Here is a 21,995-nt window from a genome sequence, read left to right on the forward strand (position 1 = left end):
GCTGCTGCTAGAGACGTATTGATCCTTCGCGTCAGTAGCCATCCTGCTTGATGGAGTCCGGTCGATTCAGAAACGAACACCTGTCCTGCAGCTTCTGCAACTTCATGGCTTCTACCGTAGCCTTCTTCCCTCCCTTCCCAGAGTAGCCCTCGTTCGGCCCGCCCATCACATACACGCCATAGTTCGCATCCTTGTTATCGCCCTTCTTCCAACCCTCCAACGTCCCCTTACCACCAACAGACGGATATCCCAGAGCCGCATACGAAGCCCAAGATCGACTCGCCCGATCCTTCAAAGCATAATCGGCCGGCTCGGGATGGAAGGGCAAGTCGTAGATGTCGTAATGGCTGAGATTTCCGAACATGTACGCGAAGTCAGACGTATGCACTTTCCCGTATCCGTAGATACCATAGTGATTCAGGATTGGAGTCAAGATCGTTTGGTTCGTCACGTAGTAATAGACATCATTCCCTGACTTTGCGAGTGCTTCGCCGAAGTAGAAGGGTTGGCATGTCAGGGCAATGTCTCGGAGGATGCGACCTGTCCGATAGCCTTGAGCTGTGACCTGAATGGTGCCGTTGGGGAAGTAACTGCTGTGAAAGTCGGAAATGGGATACAGGTTGAGAAGGTGGTCGAGGTTCTGCTCTGTGTAGCCGGGGAGATACTGGCGGAAGTACTGCCTGACGGCCGAGGCGTTCGAAGGTAGAGGATCAGGGAATATCTGAGCGTCGTCTTCGCACCAGCCGATCATGGTCGTGACATTGTAGTGTTGTCCTGTTGCCAGGAGTTCTGATGGTGGCGCGGGAAGAAACTGCGAATGAATCAGCACTGCAATCATATGGGTTGGTTGGTCACGTACATCGCCGTCGACGACAGGCAACCACTCGTCTCCAATGTTGGCTTGTGGCCCAGACGTGTAGGTGTCCAGCTGGGCTTTCAAGAGATCCGAGGTGGACAGCCCACGCAAGCACCTTATCGTTGCGGGCGATTGCACGTCAGTGGTATTGCAGCTGGTCACATTCGTAACCCGCTTCATGGCATCGCGGGTGAAGTTGCCAGTGATTCCTCCTTCGAGGACTTGGCTCTGAGCTATGATTTGATTGAAAGGGGCAGGTTTCCTGCCACCGAAGGCTACTGTCTGCATTCCCATCGCCAACCCTATCACAGTCAGCAAATCTATTCTTTCCTTCGAATCCTCTTGAATACGCACCGCCCGACGATTGACCGTGAATAGTGATCTTGCTAGGGTCTCCGCCAAAAGCGGCAATATTCTTGTGCACCCATTCAAGAGCTAATCGTTGGTCTCGAAGTCCTGCGTTTTCTGATCCCTCCTTATTGAGTGCTTCGGATTGTGCGAACCCAAACACACCGAGTCGATAGTTGAGTGCTACATGCAGGATCGGTCGTCCAATCTCAACAGACTGTAAGATGAGTCCTCCCGGTTGCGAAGCAGGTTCGTCTTTAGACGCAGCAACAAAACTGCCGCCATGGATATAAACCATGACAGGTAGCTTCGAGGATGCAGTCGTGCCGTTAGGTCTGGCCACGTTCAGTAGTAGGCAGTCTTCAGAGATCTCCGTGATGTTGCCCAGGTAAAGTGGCAGGGAATTTGTGCCTTTCTCCTGCGGACATGCTGCTCTAGGACGTGTTGCTTCGACGGTGCAGCCATGCTCAGGTACGAAGGGTTTGGGAGGCTTGAATCGGTTGGATCCTCCGGTATCCTGGCCGTACTGAATGCCCCAGAAGAATTCGACTTGGTCTTTGTAGAGACCGTTGTACGTGACGCCATTGAGTTTTGCCGTGGGAGAATGCCCTGCAACTGTTACGATTGCCGCAGACAGCGACAATAACAGAGAAGACCTCATCTTTAGATTCTGTCAAGCCTTCGAATGTTGACGCACTGGACAAGATAGCAAAGAAGCCACAAACCTGCCTATCAATCTGCCGGCATCGTGCCGTGATGAAGTGCTGGTGGCCGTATCTAGCGGATCTGGCCCCCACAATACCCTACCTGTGATACCGAAGTTAGGGGGCCTAGCCTACGCACTCGTTCGTTGTCGCTACGGTGAGCGCAAAGGAGGACTAGAATGGTAGGAATTGCGGAGGAGCAACAATCTCTCGGGCGGACCTTCGCCGCCTTCCATCGTCCCCCTCTTTTCCCGATCCGAAGGCCAGGCTAATGGCGAAAAGGAAGGTGGCACGCACGGGTGGCATGAAAATTGATCCAGTCGCGAGAGAGGAGGGCGGAGTTGGCCTTAGGCTGGGAGAATGGTGTGGGTCTTTTCGTGCTGAGTCATGGACTGACCTCACCTTTCTCTCCCCACCCTCTTATCTCCTGTACGTCTTCTTCATCGGACCACTTTCATGTAAGAGCCTTTCCAGGATCGAACGCATGATCCCAATGCATCCTCGAATCGATGACGTTCGAGGGAGATCCCAAGCTGCGAGACCTTCGTCCATGGTCGTTGGCGTACTTGATCGTCTCGGCAAGGACCTCAGCTTTCGAACAAGAAGACCATTACGACGCACTCGTCTTGTCGCGACCAATAATTTGGTTCTGAGGACATAGTGGAACATCAGATGCGAGGACATGAGTGGCCAATGGACTTTCCAGAAGAGTACGTGGTAAGTGAATGAATTTACTTGGCTGTGACGCAAGTGCCAAGAGAAAAGTGCTTGGTGTGGCAATAACCTATGCACTTTAGAACGACATCTCGGGCTGTCTATGGTCTCTATACGATCCTATTGCGTTGCCCTACCATGCTTGTTCCTCTATCTACTTCTTGGCGGTTCGTTAGCACAGTCACGAGATGGCTTGGCCAACATATGTCCCGCCAAGAATGACATGTGACGAGACGTCGTAAGACACTATTCTCTTGCTCTATGTCTTTGATGCTTGCAGATGAAGGTATATATAAGGTGCTATGGTCGTAGCACATGATTTTATCAATCACAAAGCAAAAGGAACCATTTTGACAAAACATCCCCATCCACACATCCAGAAACCTTCGAACATCGCTTCAACAATACAACTCTTGAGGAAAAGCCTCCACCAGCATTCCACAACCCACACTAGGACAATCAAGACCATCAGCACATCCAACGAAAGCGACGGCAATACTTACAACGCGACCATGTGCTTTCCTCGACGCAGCCACCAAACATACATCGTTCCAAAGCAATCTTACGGAGCCAGACCTGTTCGCGGATATCACCATGGACCCAGGTACTGCGCACCTCCTCCACGGGCCACATACGTTAGCAGCTACAGACGTACCACTAGACCGGCTTTTGGAGGAAGACGACGATGCTAGTCTACTGAAAATCATGCAACCACGACTTGAGCAATTGACGGGGAAATGTTGAAGAACATACATGGTCTGGGACGAAGATACATCCATGGTAGCATCATAACTCGGCAGTGCTGTACCAGTTTGTAGCAATGCAAATTTTCAAAGTTTCGATTCGAGGAATTTCCCCTTTTCTTCTCTCTCACGTTATGTCTTCGCTGACGACTTCTGCACTGTTTCGACGAGTTTCTGTAGCAAACGATTCCAGTGGGTACTGGTTCCCCAACACCTGAGCGAAGCGAGCAATTTACATCCTTGACGTAACGCACGCTCTGGTCCTTTCGATGCGTACAAGTCGCTTCCAGCGACATTAGCTTTCATGTTGTGACCGTTCCGTATGAACTGCTGGACAATTTCATCGTCTGCTGGGCGGTCCAGGAGAATTATGTTGCAGGAGGCATCATCGCTCTGGTCGGAATCCTCTCTCGCCTCCTGCATTCGTGGCGGGTGTGTACTCTGTGGCTGTTGGGAAGTCGATCTGCTAAGAGCTTTCTTGTTTGAGAAAGTCCCAAACGCCCACAGTGTCAGTGCAGCGAGGGCGACTGCTGGTGCTTCGTGAAACCCATCTACAGAGTATCGACGAACGTGCCAAAACACCACACCCGCATGGATTATCGCAAGCCTGGCTTTGTATTGATGTTGTATCGCCCATCGCTGGATCAGCCGCTTATTCGAGAGCATCTCGTCGTTATCACGAACCGCAGACGGGACTACCATGGCCTTTGCAAGCTTCGTGATCTCTGCATGAGGCGCGAGGAGGATGATTCTGGCCAAGTGCAGATGAAGAACGGTTGGATGCTCCAGCCCGCTGGCTTGGCCGATTGTCGCGTTTGCCTGCCAATGAAGCACATCTAGACAGTCGCAAGCCGAGTTTTGCCATCTGGTAAAGGTAGGAATAGATGGAAGCCAGATCGGCGTCGACGGTAGGACATCTGAACTCGCTTGCCTATTCGCGGTTGGTTCCCAGTGAGCCAATGGATTCGACAAATAGTCTGCGACCTCCCACATTCGATGATACAACCCATGGATGATCAGTATTCTCGCGAATTCCCCTCGCTCTTTTGGCATATGCTTTTCGACATATAGATCCTGGAGTGCTTCGTTCAAAGTTGGTGGTTGAGCGGCCTTTGTCTGCTCTTTCCAGTCCTGCTCGTTCGTAGCGTTCCACCTTCCTTCTTCACAGGGCAAAGGTATCTGAGCATCTTTCAAGCTCAAGACATGCTCAGACTGGAACTGATATTGGAACATGCAATCTGTCATCCAGGCACCGTAGGCAAGCCTAATGGCGGTTTCACGTCTGACCCAAGATCGGAATTCATTCCCACTGCTTTCGTCCTGAGCAGGTCTCCGGCTTTCTGAGCTCAAGTTCTGTCTAGATCTCGCGAAAATAGTAGCGACCCGGTGTCTCGAAGTTAACGCATAGCGCTGAAGCTTCAGGTCATCGCAATATGCCATGCCAACCAAGTTGAGCAATTCTGTGCAGGTCCAGCAAGTGGACACAGTGTCATCGAACACAGTCTCATACTGGTAGAGCAGTAAGCGGCGTACAAACTCATGCATCGATTTGCTTAGTCTGGCAGACCCGCCTTCTTGCGGGTAATGAGTCCCTATAGCTGCCATGGCAAGAATCAAGCCCTCCCGAGGGCCATCAGCATCGAAGCCAAGAGGATGCAGGACAGGCAACGTCTGGCTGAAATTTCTATGATAGAGGCCAAGTAAGAATGTCAAAATCTCCACGGATGGAAGCTCGACGGGTTCATAAGCTATCCATCCTGGTGGTGGACTGATACAGAGCCGCTGGTAAGATTCCACAATCGCATTGTAATCTCCAGCGGTTATCTTGAAAGGAGTATGCTCAGGAGCTTCAGATACCGGTCGCATTTGAAGACTAAAGCCATCTGCGGTATCAGACTGGAGCGTCGGTTGGGACTGCGATATCTTGCGTCTTTTGACTCGAGGCAGTCTGGCAGGCTCGCCATCAACATAGTATTGGCCGACCTCGGCTTGTCCACCATCGTAAGACGTGTGGCTTGTGTTGCCTTCAGTCACTGCAGCCGAACGGGGCGAGAAGATACTCTGAGGCGACTCGGTTTGAACCTGGCTCCTGTTCTTACTGGCGGGCGTAGCCACAATAGCTCCTGTGATCGCGTTGTTGGAAACACCAAAAGGGCCAAAGAGCTGTTCATTCGATTCCATTTGCGACATCGGATATCCAACGAAGGCTGTATTGTCCAGACCGTCCAGCCAATTCGTAGCAGACAATACGTTTTGGTCCCAGAAATCGAAGCCCATCATTCCAGTATCCGGCAATCCTTCATGAGCTGGCATTGGCGCTTGGACGAAGGAAAGTGACGTTCCCGGGCTGACGATTGAACTACTTGGCCCTTGGCCATTTCCATCTGGGGTGCTCATACTTGGAAAGATGCATTGAGCGGCACGTTCTCGACATCGTAAGCATGGTATATCGCCTGAACATCTTGCCTTCGCAGCGGCGCACTGGGAGCAGGCTCGCCCTCCCCTCTGCAGCAAGTTTGGTGCTGCCTGGTGTGTGAGCTCGTGTCGTTGCAGGGCGTCTCTACGGTTGTGGGTAAGCAGAGAAGGAAAAATTCGCCTTGAGCTGATGCAAGTTACCTTCGTACGAAGTCCTTGGGGCACGCCTGGCACCTGAATGGCCTATGCTCGTTGTGGATCAGCTCATGGCGTCTTCTGTGCTCCGCTCTGCCGAACGTTTTGGGGCAATACGAGCATCGATATTCTCTGAGCTCCGGTGGGACTGTGTCCATCGCGCAGTCACCCCATGGTTCGTCGGGCGTTGATGTTTGATGAGGTCGCACAGCGTGAAGTGGAGAGAAGGTGGCCGGGGACCCCACCGGCAGCCCCGGAGGGTCACTCGCGGCCAATGGTAGATTTTGCACGCGGCCTGTCCAGGTGACCTTTCACAATTCACAGCATTGCCACAACACACGCCATGAGAAGTTCGGCACTCAGACGCAGTGTGGATCCGTTGTGCCGATTGCTACCACGCGTGGATACCTTTGGATGAGATCAGTGGTACGGGGTTCAGCATTCTCCTTTTGCCACACGTCCCCAATGAAGTCCTCCCCCTTCGGAGAGGCCGGTCTCGTTTGTGCCGTCTTTACGGACTTTAGGCAAAGCGGCAGGGAAATGCACATGCGCTCGAGGCATGCATACTATCAGTGGCTGTTCTTCCTAGAACATCCCCAGTGTCACTCACTCTGAATTGCACGACAACATGGCTTATCCTCAAACAGCTTTCGCGTCGACTGCCATTCATGCCGATTCTCTGGTGGGAAGACGCCGACAAGCTGTATCTGCCAACACGTTAAAGTACCAGCTCGACGTGCTCAAGAAGACTGGACGTTATGATGCATTCAAGCTTCAATGGCACCCCGTTTATGACGAGCCTCCGCTGGTCTGGCCGATTCCAAACCATCTCTTCTGGGATTCAGACGTGGCCAAATGGATCGAAGGTGCATGCTATTTCCTCAAGCAGCAAGCATTGCCAGAAATCGATCAGGCTGTGCAGGAGCTGGTGGAAATGATTCGATCTGCACAGCAGTCAGACGGCTATCTGAATATCCACTACACTGTCGTGGAGCCTGGCAAACGCTTTACTAACCTCCGAGACATGCATGAACTGTAAGTAGGTCGTACATGTAGACTCGAATTGACCTGATAACGAAGATAGATACAACGCTGGGCATTTGATCGAGGCTGCCCTCGCTCACTCGGATCTGTATCGCAACGTGAGATATGTGCATCCCAAATTCAATTCACCAGACTAATCAAGTCATCAGGACAAACTCTTCGCACCAATACTAAGATACGTTGATTTGCTGTGTGCAAACTTCGGACCCGAGCCGCATCAAACCCATGGCTATCCTGGCCACCCTGAGATCGAGCTTGCTCTGTTGCGGCTTTATGACCGCACAAACGAACCCAAGCATCTGGCTCTGGCGAAGTATTTCTTGACAGAACGTGGGAATCCAGCCGGCGTAGATGGCCAGAACTACTTTGCGTGGGAAGCCAGAGCTCGAGGTGACGATCCAGCGAAACGGCCAGCCTTTTATCCAGAATCCCAATGCCTTTGGTAAGTACTAGTGGAAGTCACGACTGGTCGAGATTTTGATTTCGTCCTCCAGGTACCATCAAGCTCACGCTCCTATTGCTGAGCAGAAGACAATCGAAGGACACTCGGTCAGGGCAATGTATCTTCTCACAGCTGTGGCCGATTTGTGTCGCATCGAGTCTGGCACAAGATCTCCCAACCTCGAATCTGCGATGTATACACTCTGGAACAATATGATCCAAAGGAAAATGTACGTCACGGGAGGTATCGGAGCGATCAAGCAATGGGAAGGCTTTGGACAGGATTTCTTCCTACCCCAGGGCACTGATGAGGGCGGATGCTATGCGGAGACGTGTGCAGCTATTGGTGTCATGATGCTTGCGCAGAGGTTACTCCAGGTATGCATTTGAGGATATCTAGTACCCGAATCACAACTGACACCAGATCACAGATCGACCTTGACGCCAAGTTTGCGGACATCATGGAGCTTTGCCTTTACAACGCCGTACTGACTGCTATGTCGCACGACGGAAAGGGCTTCACGTATGTCAATCAACTCGCATCCAGTGATACGGATCCGTCCAAGCGTGAAGATTGGTTCACCGTCGCCTGCTGTCCACCTAATATGCTTCGTCTCCTGGGCTATATCGGAGGATATATCTGGACCCGCGACGACTCGAACAACAATGTGACGGTCAACTTGTACATCCCAAGCACCCTGGAATTCACTGCCAACAGGAAAGACGTTCGAATATCTCAGCAAAGCAATTGGCCATGGGAAGATCGGATCAGGTTCACGGTAGACACTACCTCTGAAGATCTCAGCTTGAAGCTAAGGATACCGCAATGGGCGTCTTCTTTCGAGCTTTGCCCATCATGTCCGGATGCTGTTGTCGACAAGGGATATCTTACTCTTCCGGCCGCGTGGCTGTCCAAGAATCGAGCTTTCGAGCTACAGATTCCTCTCAAACCACGATGGGTCGTGCCTCATCCCTCGACCGAGCAGAACACCGTGACTCTAGCGCGAGGACCTATCATATACTGCATCGAAGACGTGCATAACGAATGGGTGGACGATCACTTCAAGGTTTGTAGTTGGCAAATTTGTTGAAAGTTTGTTGCTGACAATTCCAAAGGGCGTCTCGATCGATATAGGAGCTTCACTGGCTGAGAGTGTAACCAAGGACACGAAGACAGGAGACGAGTACGTCTCGCTGATCCTAGAAGACGGGGCTCGTAATATCAAGCCAGAGACCGTTTGTGCTTATCCCTCGATCAACGCGGCCGACTTAGAATCGACAGTGAGCAAGGCGGATACCATTGGTAGGCTTCACTTTACTCCCTACTACTTCCGTGCGAATAGAGGTGGAAAGGGTCACATGCGGGTTGGCTTGAGAAGATTTTAGATATAGAGAAACTCTAATATAAGACACGAAGAATACTCCGAGCGAAGAGAGTCCCTTTCACTACTCGAATCGCAACAGTGGAGAACCACTCTGGTCGAACTTACGGTCCCTCCGTACTGTGCGCTTGGAAAGAAGACGCGGCCTAGGCCCAGCCCATTGGTGGAAACGGCTATCAAGTTTGGCTTCACCCTCCGGAGACCCACCTCCACATGGTCAGAGCATGGCAGCATATTACATCCCCCAGATCTTCTCCGCATAGAAGGCTTGTCCTCACAGTGCACAGCATCGTTATATAACCACCTTGACGCTACCATGAGACTGACATTCCGGCTCAAGCTCCGCTCAAGACGGTGACATTCTGCGACCTGGTTGACCTTCGATCGTCTTGAACATACATTCGAACACTAACCAAAGATGGGCTTGATCGAGAAGTTCCTCCCAAAGGAGGATCGATTCGCAGCCTTGCTGCTCTATGGCATGGTCTTCAGCACATGCTTCAATGGTGAGATTCCGTGTGATCCGCTGGCCGATTGAGATGCTGACTCCAACGTTCAGGATACGATGCGGGTATCATGACGGTCATCCTCGCGGACGAGCAATTCACTTCGTATTACCACATAACACCGGACCGACAAGGCGTTATTGCAGTCATACCATGGGCCACCACTGGGTTGGCTCAACTCTTCGTCGGAGGCACACTCGCATCTCTTGTAGGACGTCTGTGGGCTCTTCGCATTAGCATCATGCTCATGTGTATTGGAGTGTGAGTAGAATCTGAATGGATCTGGGAAGAGCATGTACTGAACATCGCTGCAGTGTTGTTCAAGTCGTGCCAAACACCTACGCCGTCCTGATCGTCGGGCGTCTGATCACTGGTCTTGGGTTTGGATGCGTCTACATCGCCACCAATCTGTACGTCGCCGAATGCGCACCACGCCTTTTAAGAGGAAGCTTCGTTGGGACCGTATCGCAGTTTGGATATCAACTAGGCACCTTGATTGCGTTCTGGGCAGGGTATGGCCTTTCGTTCCACAAGTCGCCCTACAATATCGCGTGGAGAGTATCGAACGTCATCCAAATCCCGATTGGATTGATGTTCGTGGCGATATCCTTCTTGTATCCGGAAAGGTAATAACGCTCGGATCGTTGTAATGTCGTCTGCTGACAGCTTCCAGTCCACGCTGGTTGCTCGAGAAAAAGTCCGAAGAACCAGAGCGTGCCTTGAACACCCTTGCCAAGCTTCGCTCTGGCAGTCCAACCGACGAGCGTATCCGAATAGAGGTAGGTTAGACCTGCTATAGAGTCGATTAGTCGCTGACTTCGTTTCAGTTCCACGAAATGGTAGCTTCGTACGAATTCAGAAAGCGCTACGACACTGGTTATCTTGGTCTCTTCAAAAGCGCCGCCATGAGGAAACGATTACTCTACGGTATCTACGCCACGGCACTCCAACAAGTGGGGGGAATCGCCTGTTTGACCATGTACGCCACCCTCATCTACAAGTCTCTCGGCTGGGACTCCGGAAGCCAGGCTTTGGCGATCAATGGCATCCAGTCTGTTTTGCAGCTCTTCATCGTCCTGGTCAACACCTTTACGGTTGACAGATTTGGGCGACGTCAATTGCTCATCGCTGGCTTTGCCATCCAGTCTCTGGCGTTGGTGATCCTGTCAAGTCTGACGACTGCATACCCAACGAATGGCAACAAGGCTGCAGCAGTGGTGGAGGTCGCTATGCTTTTCATCGTGGGCCTGACCTACTGCTGGTCCAATGGTAAAGAAACTCTTCAGCTTCAAGCTTCGATCAAACCGGCTAACGCACAGTAGGACCTATCGCACCAGCAATTGCCTCGGAGATCTTCCCACAGCACGTTCGTGACAAGGCCTTTGGTATCTCACTGCTTGGACAGTCTGTGTGCCTCATCGCTCTCACACAGCCCTGGCCGACTTTCAACGCGGAAGTAGGAGCAAAGAGTTATTGGCTGGTGAGTGATTGCCGTCCATGGTGTTCATCTAGAATCCAGGTGCTGACACATGCCGCAGCTGTTCGGTCTCAATGTCATGGCGTTGGTCTCTGTCATCTTCATACTGCCAGAGACGAAGGGCATAAGTCTCGAGCGCATGGATGCAATCTTCGGACAAGTCGACGCAGTCGCGGCTGGCGAGTCCGAGGAATCCAAGGCGGTCGAAGCCATCGAAGGCGAGACGGTGCATCGAGCGAGTGTGGGAGATTTGGAGAAAGACACTCCTGTCAATCATGTCGAAGTGACTGGCAAGTAAAATCAAAGTCGAGCCTGCCACGTAGGCTCACGTTTCATGATGCAAAACCTCCTTCTCTTGCGTCTCTTTGATAGGTCATTGAAGTCCGATCGAGGCCGAAGTCCCATGCGTCCGGATCCAGTGTTCTCACGATCAACGGGCGTGCTCTCGTTGCCGTTATAGGCAAACACATCATGGTGTGCTGTGCTGTTGTCGTCGCGGCACAATCCCTGAAGACTAGTGCCGGGAGCATCCGTGCCGGTGCGTGAATGAGATCCGCAAGGGGCTGAACTCAATCCCAACAACACCATCACCAACGACATCTGAAAGTCATCAGACTGTTCATCTCGAGAATACCAAATTCATCGCCCATGCTACCCAGAAATTGCAGCCTCACACCTTTGCCCAGCTGGTCGTGCTATGTCCTGGACCTGCTGCACAGAGACAGCCCGGAAGGTGATGCCGTCGTCAACGGCTTCTCTATCGTCTTTTCGCAGATCTTCATGGTACACACGTTATATTTAGCGAATGCTTGGTAGAAACTACCGTTGAAATCCAGGAAAGGGTGGAGCAGGCGCCATGTTGTGATGCGGTAAGATCTGTCTCTACACCAGTCTTTTGTCAACTGCCTTCCAGTCTTCTCACACCCTCCATCTCTTTGCCAAGAGCCCACACACACTCGCTCGAGTACCATACGCGCCTTCACCAGGCATCACGATCGTTCGACGCCAAAATGAGATTCTCCGGCCTCTTCTTCGCTTCTCTTGCGACCATCGCAGTCGCTGAGCGTTTCAACTTCTTGAGACCTTCGTCGAATACTACGATTGCATCCGCATCAGGCACCCTTGGTACTGGGGTTTTGCCTATCCCAAGCTCTTACCTGAACGTCCTCCCACGTGTCGCCGCCGCCAAAGAAGACACCACGACATCGACTGAAACATCAGAAACGAAAGATGTTGCCGCTCAGACGACGACAAAGAAGGCCGATAACACTGCCACCCACTCTCTGACTATTGATGTGCTTGCATCCTCGACGACTACCTCGGACGCTGCGAAAAAGGAAGCCAAAGCAAAGACGACGACATCTACGACTGCAAAGGAGACATCTGAGAAGGAAACAAAGACAGAATCCACCACATCGACTACCTCCAGTGTGGTCAAGAAGGTTGGAACTCCAGCTGAGAAAACCGACTCCGAATCTTCGTCCAGCAAAGCCACGAACACTGCCAAAGCCAAAGCTGAGAGCACCAATGAGAAGTCTGCCACAATTACGGAGACCACGTCTAGCACGGGACTGCTGAACAAAGTCCTGACAACTCCATCTCCATCGTCTGAATCCACCGAATCCTCCAAGTCTGCCAAATCTACTGAAGCAACCACTACCAACACCGACCTCTTGCACGCCTTGCAGATTTTGCGCCGTGAGACTACGACTGCCTCGTCTTCGTCCTCTGAAGGCCTCTTGGCTGGCGTGCTGGGAGGCACCACTACGTCCGCATCATCCTCATCGTCCTCTTCCGAGGCCTCTGACGATGTCGAATCCACCGTTGCGGCTTCAACAGATACTACGGAGCCGCCAGCCACCGCCACGGCTACCGGCAAATGGACCTCTGAAGCAGCCCAAGTCTCAACATCTTCCACTTCCACCTCCTCGTCGGATCACGCTTTCAACTCTGCCGCAAACGCATTGTCAACCTCTGCTTCTTCGTCTTCATCCACATCCTCGAATACCGCTCACGCATGGACATCTGAGCCAGCTCAGTCGTCCTCCAACGCAGCACCGAGCGGTGGAGTGAAGGTGGTCAACTACAACTCAACTATTCCCGCCGGAACCGGCACAGCTCATTCGAAGACGACTCTCGCAACGATCACCACTTCCGCCAAGTCGGCCGAGCTTGCGCAAGGACAAATCACACAAACCATCAGCGATGCTTTCAACGCAACTGAGACGTCGACCACGGCATCTAGCACCGAGACCGGACTGCTCGATGCACTGTCGTTGCCCGTCACTCTCAAGGCCAAGAGAACGGCCACTTTCGAGGCATAAGAATCCTGGTACCCGCACATGAAACCGCAATCATGAACAGTATAGCACCTGCAACGCATGTCAACAACAACAGCATTTCGAAGGAAGTTTTCTTCTTCTTGGCTCAGAGCGAATTATGAAGGTCACGTTTTTGGAGGAAGCAAAGAGGGTATTGTCAGGCGTTGTACGTCGTCGTCAAGATACCCTTCAAGTCGGGAAAGGGCACATGCATGCATTTGCTGTATATAATTTCAATATGAGGTGCTACGTAACGACACAATAAAACTAATCGCGATGTGGCTTTGCTCGATAGGCATGTTTTGGTTGTGGTCTTGGCAGGCCGTGTTTGACCTCACCTCATCTTTTGAGCTCAATCTTGTACAACATTTCTCCATTCGTCACTCATTGCAGCCCACCCAACATATCGGAGTCGTTATGACGTCCGGGGAAGCCATTCTTGATGTCGCCAATAAGCTGCTGACACCAAAAGGCCTGAAAGCCACAACATACGAAATTCTCCAAAATCTCTGGGCTGGGTATGGACACATCGCTCGTCTTCAGGTTGAGCCTATTGATGGAATTGTGTCTCAAACACCAGACGATAGACACGCGAAGCAATCTCTCATTCTGAAAATTGTCACACCTCCATATCAAAATGGCAAGAACGAAAGACAAGTCGACGAAGGGCATCTCCGAAAACTCATCTCTTATCAAGTCGAGCAACGATTCTATACGAACTTTGCGCCCGACCTGCCTTTGAGTCTAGCTCCTGTTGCAAGTTGTGTCGCCAGTATTAGTGAAACAAGCAATGCTGCAGAGCCGACCATAGCAATGATCTTGACCGATCTACGGGAGAAGTTCCCTGTGGAAGGAGAGAAACGGGGCGAGTTGAATGAGACGCAGGTGTATGCTGCTCTGAGGTGGCTTGCTGGGTTTCATGGGTTCTGGTGGCAGAGGACAGGGTCCATAGACAGGAAGGAGATGAGGCTGCCGCCGTTGGAAGAAGCCACGGTAAATGGGGAGCATAGGAGAGATGGGTTATGGTTGAACGGTGGATATACGTGAGCAGAAGACTCGTGTTGTTATCAAGGATCTTACTGACACGCCTTTCTCAAAGATACCTCGCCACCCGCCAGAAAGAATACAAATCTCTCCGGGAAGATACAAGCTCAGAATGGAGCAGCGCGTTATGCACTCCAGTCCCCGAAAGCGAAACCGGCCTCAGTATGGCCGAACTCGTGGCCCAAATCCTATCGCCCTCCGTCCATTCCTCTCCATCATCTCCGATTCAGCAATACGAGACCCTCATCCACGGCGACGTCAAGTCCGAGAACCTCTTCACCACGACGTCAGGCTCTAAAGTAGCCTTCTTCGACTTCCAATACGTGGGTCTGGGTCTAGGCGTCTGCGATCTCGCCAAATTGTTTACTTGCTCGGTGCCGGAGTCGCTTCTCACATCACAGATTCCATCGCACTTGGACATGCAGGAGGGCGAACGCCAGCTTTTAGAATACTATCGGGACGCTCTCGAAGGCATCTCAGGCAGGAAGTACCCTTGGGAGGACTTGGTAATGCACTGGAAGACAGCAATTGTAGACTGGCATAGATTCCAAGTGAGCTGGGGTCAATGGGGCAACAGTGAGTGGTTAGAAGCGAGAGTGAGGCACATCCTCAGAGATCAGAAGTGGAGAGAATGCGCAATTAAAGCTGCAGAGCAGAAGTCGTGAAGGATATCGACACTTCAATTATGGGTAGCTTTTCTCGGACTGCCCTGGTCTATGGTCATACAGGTTTGCATTCGTTTGCTCTTCCTTGGCCGACGTTTGATTTTGCAGAGAATCTCCGACCCTTCGTGAGCCGGTTTCCACGGAGCGCCGGCAGTCCGTCTGTATCACTGTTTGAAACAGATTCGGGCAGACTGGTAATGAAGCAGCTGCAGGTAATGCAATCCGGTGACGTGAGCGCGTAGTGTTGGGGCTGAACACGCCGGCCACCTGATAGCGAAGCGAACTCCCCCGCTAGTCATCGTAGACCATTGCATGGATTCATGTCGACTCGCTGGCGTGGCGGCCCCCGATGGAGTCCACTTGGTATGTGAGAGGCATTGCCACCACTCATCTTCAGCCTTGTTCCAACAGATCTACCATTCCAAGAAGGTGCTGTGCGCGATCCGCTAGCTCGGCTTCTCGCTTGACCGTGTTCCTCATTTTCGTGAACAGACGGAAAACTTCTTGCCCTTCGCCATCGTCGTTTCGCCAGTCCCACATTCGATGGCTGTACAGGTCAAGCAAAAGAAGCATAACATCGTAGATCATGTGAGTGTATTGGGGATACCCAATGTATCGTACCATCAGACGCAGCAGCGGGGCCAGGCGTTCTTCGGATCGGTTCGCCAACGCTGTTCGCAATGCGCTCCGATGACGAAGTGCTGTGAACAGAGTGAAGATTTCGACTGCATTGAACGGTTTGTGGCGATCTGAAGGAACCACGAGGTCCAGTGCTCGCGCGTACTCTCCAGTTCTTAGGCTCTCTTGCCAGGGCCGCAGCTTCTTCTTTCTGGGGCGATCATTGCCAGTGATGACAATGTCGGCACCTTCGCCTTTGAAGTCTTTGCCCCTGTCTCTTGCACGTATGCCCTGTCGCATGTCTTTCTTTTTCTGTTTCCGCTCGTACTCATCGGCTTCCCCAGCCACCAATGCTTGCATCTTCTTCTCTCGTTCCCGAGTTTTTACTTTTTCGGCTCCGGCCAGACGAGTTCGAAGTGAAAGAAGGCCAGTTTGCAGGCCTACTGCCAAGTGACGATCATCTCTTTCGGATTCGATGGCTGAAGGAGACGGCACGACCGCCAGGCTTAGCACAGGCGCGGGATATTTGAAGCCAGCAACTACCTCCCAATTTGCGCTGTTGTGTACTTTGACATGCCCATCCAGACTACCAGTAACTATTCGTGTCCCGTTCTGTGCAGTCGACAGAGACGTCACTGTCTTTTGGTGCGAGCCAATGACATGCTCGGCTTTTCCAGAGATCAAGTTCACAATGGACACTTCGTTTCCGGCTGCTGCAGCAAGACTGGAGCTGTTGAGCGGCAAGACGTCTTCGATGGGCGATGCAAACTTAAAGGTCAACGCAGCCGTATTTCCGTCCGTCCTTGTATCCCAAACACGAACAGTCTGATCGTAGCTTCCACTTGCGATCAGATTTCCGCCATGTCCAGGCAGATAGCCACCGCTACGCACATAGTCTTCGTGCCCAACACCAGTCCACCTGGCCGAGTCCTCTGTCAAGTCCCAGATTCGTACCGTCCGATCATCGCTGCAGCTCATAAGGTCTGTGAGGACAGTCGGGTTCCATCGAACTGTGTGTACTGGTTGTTTGTGTGCATGTTCGCCTCTCCATTGCTTCAAGATCGCCCTTGAGCCAGTATCAAACGCCTGTACGATTCCACTGTCACCTCCAGCAAGCAGAATCCTGCCATCTCTTCTCAAAACACCTGATCGTGCTGTATCGTCGACACCGAATCTGCTGATTGTCTTGACAAGCTTGCGGGTCTTGATGCTGTAAGTCTGCACTCGGCTACCGCTCGTTACCGCGAAGGTGTCGCTCTGGGGTCCATTTGGGTTAAAATGAGGTACGGTAATCGACGTGACGCCTGCGTTGTGAGGAGATGGGAGGAGCAGCTGGTTTTTGAACGTTTTCCAGTGCGTTTGATCAGCGGATTGCGTCGCTGGTCCAGGCGGAGGTAGCACCACTGGTACAGCCTTGACCTCGGCGGCCATGTTTTCGAAATTGCTGCGCGGCGAGTGGGCTCTGCTATCGCATGTCTGCCGACGTTCAAGTTCGAAGTTTTGGAGGTGCAGAAAAGCTCAAACGGCATTTGTTCGCGAGAATTAGACTTTCGGAAGACGGACAGTCCCGCTGCTCGCCGCAACTTGCCGCGATGATTGCCAACTTCACCTCCTGCGTTCCAACAGCCATCCCTTTGGCGACGGAGACAACGCCGTCGATGGCCAGGCTCCATCTCCCAGCGTACGGAGCCCGCGATCTGAAATTCCTCGTGGCGGCGGAACGGGTCGCTCCTGGCATTAGATCAGACGACTGACCCGAATGATATCCAACAATCAATGGATGCATTTAACATGGCTCCAAACACTTCTTGTCCACGCAGGATTGCAACACGATGAAATTTGCCCCTAATTCCAACTGCGTCTACTTCATTGCTATGCTGATGAGAATCCATCCTCCAAACTGACGACTATCTCGAGTCTTGGCCACAGAAAGCTCTCGTGCCAGTTCAGTTCAGCAATTGCACCACCAATGGGCTGCATTTAGTAGCATCAGCCAAGCCTAGCTTGCCGAGAACAATCCCATCTTGTGTTTTCTTCACACGAGATTGCGATTCTGACCGGTCGCCAAGCTGACTGAACGTTGCTGCGAAGGGCGTCCCACAACTCTACAGCCATGTAATATGAAAGGAAAACATGCCGCCTACAAAGATCTAGGCACTGCCTGTACGACAGCTTCATCTATTGAAGAGTCACACAACACTGCTGTCAAAGCAACCACGGGCCGGGTATACTTCGGCATGCCGAGGAATGCATTGCCGCTGTTGGAATGCACTTGCCGGTCTCACGCCACATTCGGGACCAGGCTAGACCTATCTTCGGCATATTGAATCGTCACTGACATGAACGCCATTGTTGTTGAACGGGTGGTCCGTCTTGTCAAGACAGTCCACGGAGCTTCGTCCAGGAAAAACCTCGTGTCGGAATTGTGGCCACTAGCATTTTGGTAAGTTTCTCAGAGCTCCTACTCTCAGATCCATGCTCTTGCAACTATCCAGATGAGGCAACATGAAGATTGTGGCATGAGGAGGACACGTCAGCTTTGACTGGACTCGTTTGGCAGCCTCGGCCTCTTCAGCCAGAGCCAAAGCGGCCTGGGGACCGCATTCCTGGAACTGCGACGTCTACCCGATTCTCCTTACCCGGGCAACTGCTACTGTTTGCGGAGCCATCACAAGTTTACGGCCCGAATGCGGCCTCTTTTCCATGGCCTTGCCAAGACAGAATGGTCGCTGCAGTCTGACGACTCTCAACATCGACGGTCTCTCACGCGTAGATCGTGGTGAACACTTTGCAGCTTTTCGAAAACAACACCAACCATGCTTTACCTATCGCCAGCACTTCGAAATGTCCTCATAGGGCTGATCTTGTCCTATCCAATTCCCAGCACTGCCAAGGATGCCTGTGACCTCACGTACGATCTGCATCAAGGCATCGTCCACGAACAACCGGTATCGATCAACACCGATGTCCTTTGGAATACAACCTTCTTTCCGATACCCGAGCATGGAGTTACGGTCACAAATGCACCAACAAGTTTCCGTGGTATTACGACGTTCCGATGGACGGAGCTACTGTCTTATACAACCAAAGTCCGCTCGCCGTCATTGGCGTCGGAAGCACAAGTAGCATCGATTTCGGCGACGCCTACGCCCGCCTTTGCAGAGTCAGAATTCGTATTGCTGGTGCTAGGGGATAAGAGGAACGAGAAGAGACAAAGTGGATCGGTAGGTCAAAAGACAGGAAACGATGGAGATTGAATGAAAGCTGAGACAAGAAGGTCTACATGTCCGCATTTGGAACGATTACCAACGACTGTACAACGTCACCGATCTACGCCATTACCAACGGCGTTCTTACTGCGACGGTCAATGGAACGATGTATACCTACTCTGCGACTGCTGGGCTGCCTTACATTCAATTCGCACCAACCACGATACCCGGAGCTATCACCACGCAATTCACCATCGGCAGCGGCGGAACATTGACTTGGTTCAACGCAGCCTTTTACAATGGACAAGCGTCGTTCTGCGCATTGCAGAACGGAACTGTATACGCCGTGTTACAAGAGAACGCACAGCCAGAGGCTTGTCTATTCATTCAGCTGAGCTTGTTCGCCGCGTCGAGCTGTCAAGGCTTGGTTCTTTCGTCAGGGCCGACGGGGCCGACGGGTCCAATGGGGCCGACTGGGTTAGTGGTAGAATGTTCACATTGTCTCGATACCTTGCTGACTTGTCATATAGACCAACAGATAAGTGTCGAGTCTTTGATATTGCGGACTACAAGCTGACAATTCGAACGACCGACAGGTACACCTGGTAGCAGTGGGCCTTCTGTAAGTCGTATTGAGTGAACTAGTCATGGTATTTTTAGCTAATCAAATTTTAGGGGCCAAGCGTAAGTCTGAAAGTGTTCTGTCAAAGGGCCTTCTCGCTGATGACCCCCAAAGGGTGCAAGCGGACAAATCGGCGCAATTGATAAGTCTCCCCCATTCAAATAGAAAGACTGAAATGCTGACTTCCAACTACGGCCCACAGATAAGCATCCCCTGCGTGGCGTACTCGGGCAGGATGAGCTAACGTGCAGCACGACCTTCAGGAATCTCTGGAGCCACTGATAAGTCTTCCACATCCTCTCACCATGAATTATTGCTGATATCAAGCGTACGACCCACAGGTCAAACTGGGTGAGCATTCACATCTAAGAATCGTCGAAGCATGATACTAACGACCCACAGCTCAACAGGTCCGAGCGGAGCTACAGATACGTACTACCACTTCCCATGGAAGTTCCTCAGGCTGACCTTTCTTCACGAGCCACAGGAGCTACAGATATGTCTATCCAATCGGTTAGGAATGATTTAGACTGACGTTTCCCTACGAGCTACTGGTATTAGTGGTCAAGTCGGAGCTACAGTATGTCGTCTGCATTGAGATTTTATTGCACAGTCCACTGACATCGACCAGGGACCAACCGTGAGGAATTAGAAGTCCCAAAACTTTACGATCAGTTCGCTAACACACTACAAAGGGTCCCACGGGGAGCATTGGGTGCGTCATTTAGCAGTGACTTGATATTGACAGTGAGCTAATGAGAAGCAGTCCGTCCGGGCCTACCGGGTATTTTCCTCAAATCCAGACCATCAATATCATAAGACTAACATGAAACAGACAAAGTGGACAAATCGGAGCTATAGTAAGTCATCTCGCCCGCAGCATTGTAATATGGGTCACTAACTTGAGACCAGGGACCGACTGTATGACAGTAGACGTTTCATTCTCTCGAAGATATTTGGCTAACGCAACAGCAAGGGTCCGACGGGGAGCATTGGGTGAGCATCCTCAACATGTAACTAGAATTTGACGGCTAGCTAACGACAAGCAGTCCTTCGGGAGCTACAGGGTAAATTCCTCGATCCAGACAATCGATATTGTGAGACTAACATAACGCAGCCAAAGCGGCCAAATTGGAGCAATAGTAAGTCGTCTCATCCAATGTTTCTGAATACGAGTAACTGACATCAAACTAGGGACCGACCGTATGAATCTCGACGTCACTTCTGTAACACTTCCTTCGCTAACACAATAAGAAGGGTCCGACGGGGAGCATTGGGTGAGCGCCGTCAATGTTTGAATGCATGTCAGCAGACTACTAACACTTCGCAGCCCATCGGGACCTTCAGGGTACGGTTCTCGAATCCGAACAATTCGAAAACACAACGGCTGACATTCCGCAGCGCAAGTGGCCAGGTTGGAGCTTCAGGGTAGGGAATCGTCAACGAATGATTCGATTGACCATCAGCTAATTGAATCACAGCCCATCGGGACGTACAGGGTACATTCTGTCGAGCCAAGAGACTCAATATCAGGAGACTGACATGCTGCAGTGCGAGCGGTCAGATTGGGGCCATAGGGTGAGATTCACAACGAATGACTCGAATGACCATCTGCTAACTTGATCGTAGCCCATCAGGGTGATTTTGGCCTACAAAGTAACCTTCGCTGTGCGCAAGCTAACGGGACTGCAGTCCTACCGGTCCGACTGGTAGCATTGGGTGAGCAACAGGCACATGCGAAGCTGCTGAAGTTGATGCTGACGAACGCCATGTGCAGCCCAGCTGGTGCCACAGGGTAAAGAGTTCTCGAACCGGGATGAATTATCGACGATTGGGCTGACCATATGCAGTCTCACTGGTCCGACTGGAAGCACTGGGTGAGATACTTCGTTCACTGGGCAGAAAACATACTGTTTGCTGACTATCGAACAGTCCAAGCGGTCCTTCCGGGTATTTCATCTTCAAGAATAGACAAAAGGGCTTCTAAATTGGCTAACATCGTTCAGAGCCACTGGCATAAGCGGCCAAATTGGTGCTACTGGCAGCGTCGGGTATGATCCTCTTTCCAGGCCACATAAAACATCAGAGATTGCTAACATTGATCTTCTTGCAGTCCATCGGGGTATGATTTACAAGAAAAGTCAAGTAGGTTTGATACTGATATGATGTAGACCGTCCGGAATGAGCGGCCAAGTTGGGGCAATCGTACGTACAATGAACCCGTCTGCCAGATAGAAAGCTTGACTAATGCATCTCTCATAGGGTCCTACAGTAAGACATCATCTGGATGAACAACTCCATGAATAGGAATCTGACCGACCTGTAGGGCTCACAAGGAAGCCAAGGAATTCCGGGCCCAAGCGTAAGCCAATCACACATTTGCGACTTGTGACAAGTGACACGATGCTGACATTTGCTCTCTCGTAGGGACCTTCGGTATATCAAATCGTTTCCATGGGGAAATGGAGCGACAATAGCTGATATTCAAAAAGGGTCCCCAAGGCGCAAGCGGATTAATCGGAGCTACGGTACGTTAGCGTCATTAACATGTGACAATCCACGTGACTCCCCAAAATACTGACTCGATATCTCCACAGGGTTCCACAGGTCCTACAGGAAGCACGGTAAGTTCCCTGCTACCATAACCCATCCCCAACCCCGCTAACAAACCCCAGGGCCCCTCAGATAAG

The 21,995-nt window shown here is 51.6% G+C and overlaps 8 protein-coding genes across 8 annotated transcripts; 5 read left to right on the forward strand and 3 right to left on the reverse strand.

Moving 5' to 3' along the window:
* Window positions 1-31: 31 nt before the first annotated feature.
* M409DRAFT_19859 (uncharacterized protein) lies at window positions 32-1,865 on the reverse strand (the record flags this gene model as incomplete). Its single annotated transcript, XM_033805124.1, has 3 exons — window positions 32-811; window positions 860-1,158; window positions 1,211-1,865. The coding sequence occupies 3 exons, from the start codon at window positions 1,863-1,865 to the stop codon at window positions 32-34; spliced, it is 1,734 nt and encodes a 577-aa protein (XP_033671145.1).
* A 1,632-nt stretch (window positions 1,866-3,497) lies between these two features.
* M409DRAFT_19860 (uncharacterized protein) lies at window positions 3,498-5,678 on the reverse strand (the record flags this gene model as incomplete). The annotated part of the gene is made up of 1 exon (XM_033805125.1): window positions 3,498-5,678. One exon carries the CDS (start codon window positions 5,676-5,678, stop codon window positions 3,498-3,500), a length of 2,181 nt encoding a protein of 726 aa, XP_033671146.1.
* Window positions 5,679-6,603: 925 nt separating this feature from the next.
* M409DRAFT_19861 (glycoside hydrolase family 127 protein) lies at window positions 6,604-8,846 on the forward strand (the record flags this gene model as incomplete). The annotated part of the gene is made up of 6 exons (XM_033805126.1): window positions 6,604-7,010; window positions 7,060-7,117; window positions 7,169-7,461; window positions 7,514-7,838; window positions 7,892-8,527; window positions 8,577-8,846. 6 exons carry the CDS (start codon window positions 6,604-6,606, stop codon window positions 8,844-8,846), a joined length of 1,989 nt encoding a protein of 662 aa, XP_033671147.1.
* Window positions 8,847-9,260: 414 nt separating this feature from the next.
* Window positions 9,261-11,123, forward strand: M409DRAFT_64584 (uncharacterized protein; the record flags this gene model as incomplete). Its single annotated transcript, XM_033816141.1, has 7 exons — window positions 9,261-9,348; window positions 9,402-9,609; window positions 9,663-9,974; window positions 10,022-10,127; window positions 10,176-10,617; window positions 10,671-10,828; window positions 10,887-11,123. 7 exons carry the CDS (start codon window positions 9,261-9,263, stop codon window positions 11,121-11,123), a joined length of 1,551 nt encoding a protein of 516 aa, XP_033671148.1.
* Window positions 11,124-11,835: 712 nt separating this feature from the next.
* On the forward strand, window positions 11,836-13,149 carry M409DRAFT_51998 (uncharacterized protein; the record flags this gene model as incomplete). Its single annotated transcript, XM_033811958.1, has 1 exon — window positions 11,836-13,149. The coding sequence occupies one exon, from the start codon at window positions 11,836-11,838 to the stop codon at window positions 13,147-13,149; it is 1,314 nt and encodes a 437-aa protein (XP_033671149.1).
* Window positions 13,150-13,563: 414 nt separating this feature from the next.
* M409DRAFT_64585 (uncharacterized protein) lies at window positions 13,564-14,855 on the forward strand (the record flags this gene model as incomplete). Its single annotated transcript, XM_033816142.1, has 2 exons — window positions 13,564-14,189; window positions 14,246-14,855. The coding sequence occupies 2 exons, from the start codon at window positions 13,564-13,566 to the stop codon at window positions 14,853-14,855; spliced, it is 1,236 nt and encodes a 411-aa protein (XP_033671150.1).
* Window positions 14,856-15,248: 393 nt separating this feature from the next.
* On the reverse strand, window positions 15,249-16,904 carry M409DRAFT_52000 (uncharacterized protein; the record flags this gene model as incomplete). Its single annotated transcript, XM_033811959.1, has 1 exon — window positions 15,249-16,904. One exon carries the CDS (start codon window positions 16,902-16,904, stop codon window positions 15,249-15,251), a length of 1,656 nt encoding a protein of 551 aa, XP_033671151.1.
* Window positions 16,905-18,289: 1,385 nt separating this feature from the next.
* M409DRAFT_19866 (uncharacterized protein) lies at window positions 18,290-21,950 on the forward strand (the record flags this gene model as incomplete). The annotated part of the gene is made up of 33 exons (XM_033805127.1): window positions 18,290-18,697; window positions 18,751-19,160; window positions 19,214-19,279; window positions 19,359-19,367; window positions 19,708-19,805; window positions 19,854-19,885; window positions 19,937-19,945; window positions 20,001-20,020; window positions 20,072-20,089; window positions 20,141-20,165; window positions 20,218-20,226; window positions 20,282-20,301; window positions 20,355-20,372; window positions 20,423-20,447; window positions 20,500-20,508; window positions 20,563-20,582; window positions 20,636-20,653; window positions 20,707-20,733; window positions 20,787-20,804; window positions 20,857-20,883; window positions 20,935-20,943; window positions 20,998-21,024; window positions 21,083-21,100; window positions 21,156-21,182; window positions 21,238-21,255; window positions 21,312-21,356; window positions 21,419-21,427; window positions 21,477-21,510; window positions 21,568-21,576; window positions 21,632-21,667; window positions 21,733-21,741; window positions 21,798-21,833; window positions 21,903-21,950. The coding sequence occupies 33 exons, from the start codon at window positions 18,290-18,292 to the stop codon at window positions 21,948-21,950; spliced, it is 1,611 nt and encodes a 536-aa protein (XP_033671152.1).
* Window positions 21,951-21,995: the final 45 nt, after the last annotated feature.

Source organism: Zasmidium cellare (genome assembly GCF_010093935.1).
Source record: "Zasmidium cellare ATCC 36951 unplaced genomic scaffold M409scaffold_8, whole genome shotgun sequence".
Classification (NCBI taxonomy): domain Eukaryota; kingdom Fungi; phylum Ascomycota; class Dothideomycetes; order Mycosphaerellales; family Mycosphaerellaceae; genus Zasmidium; species Zasmidium cellare.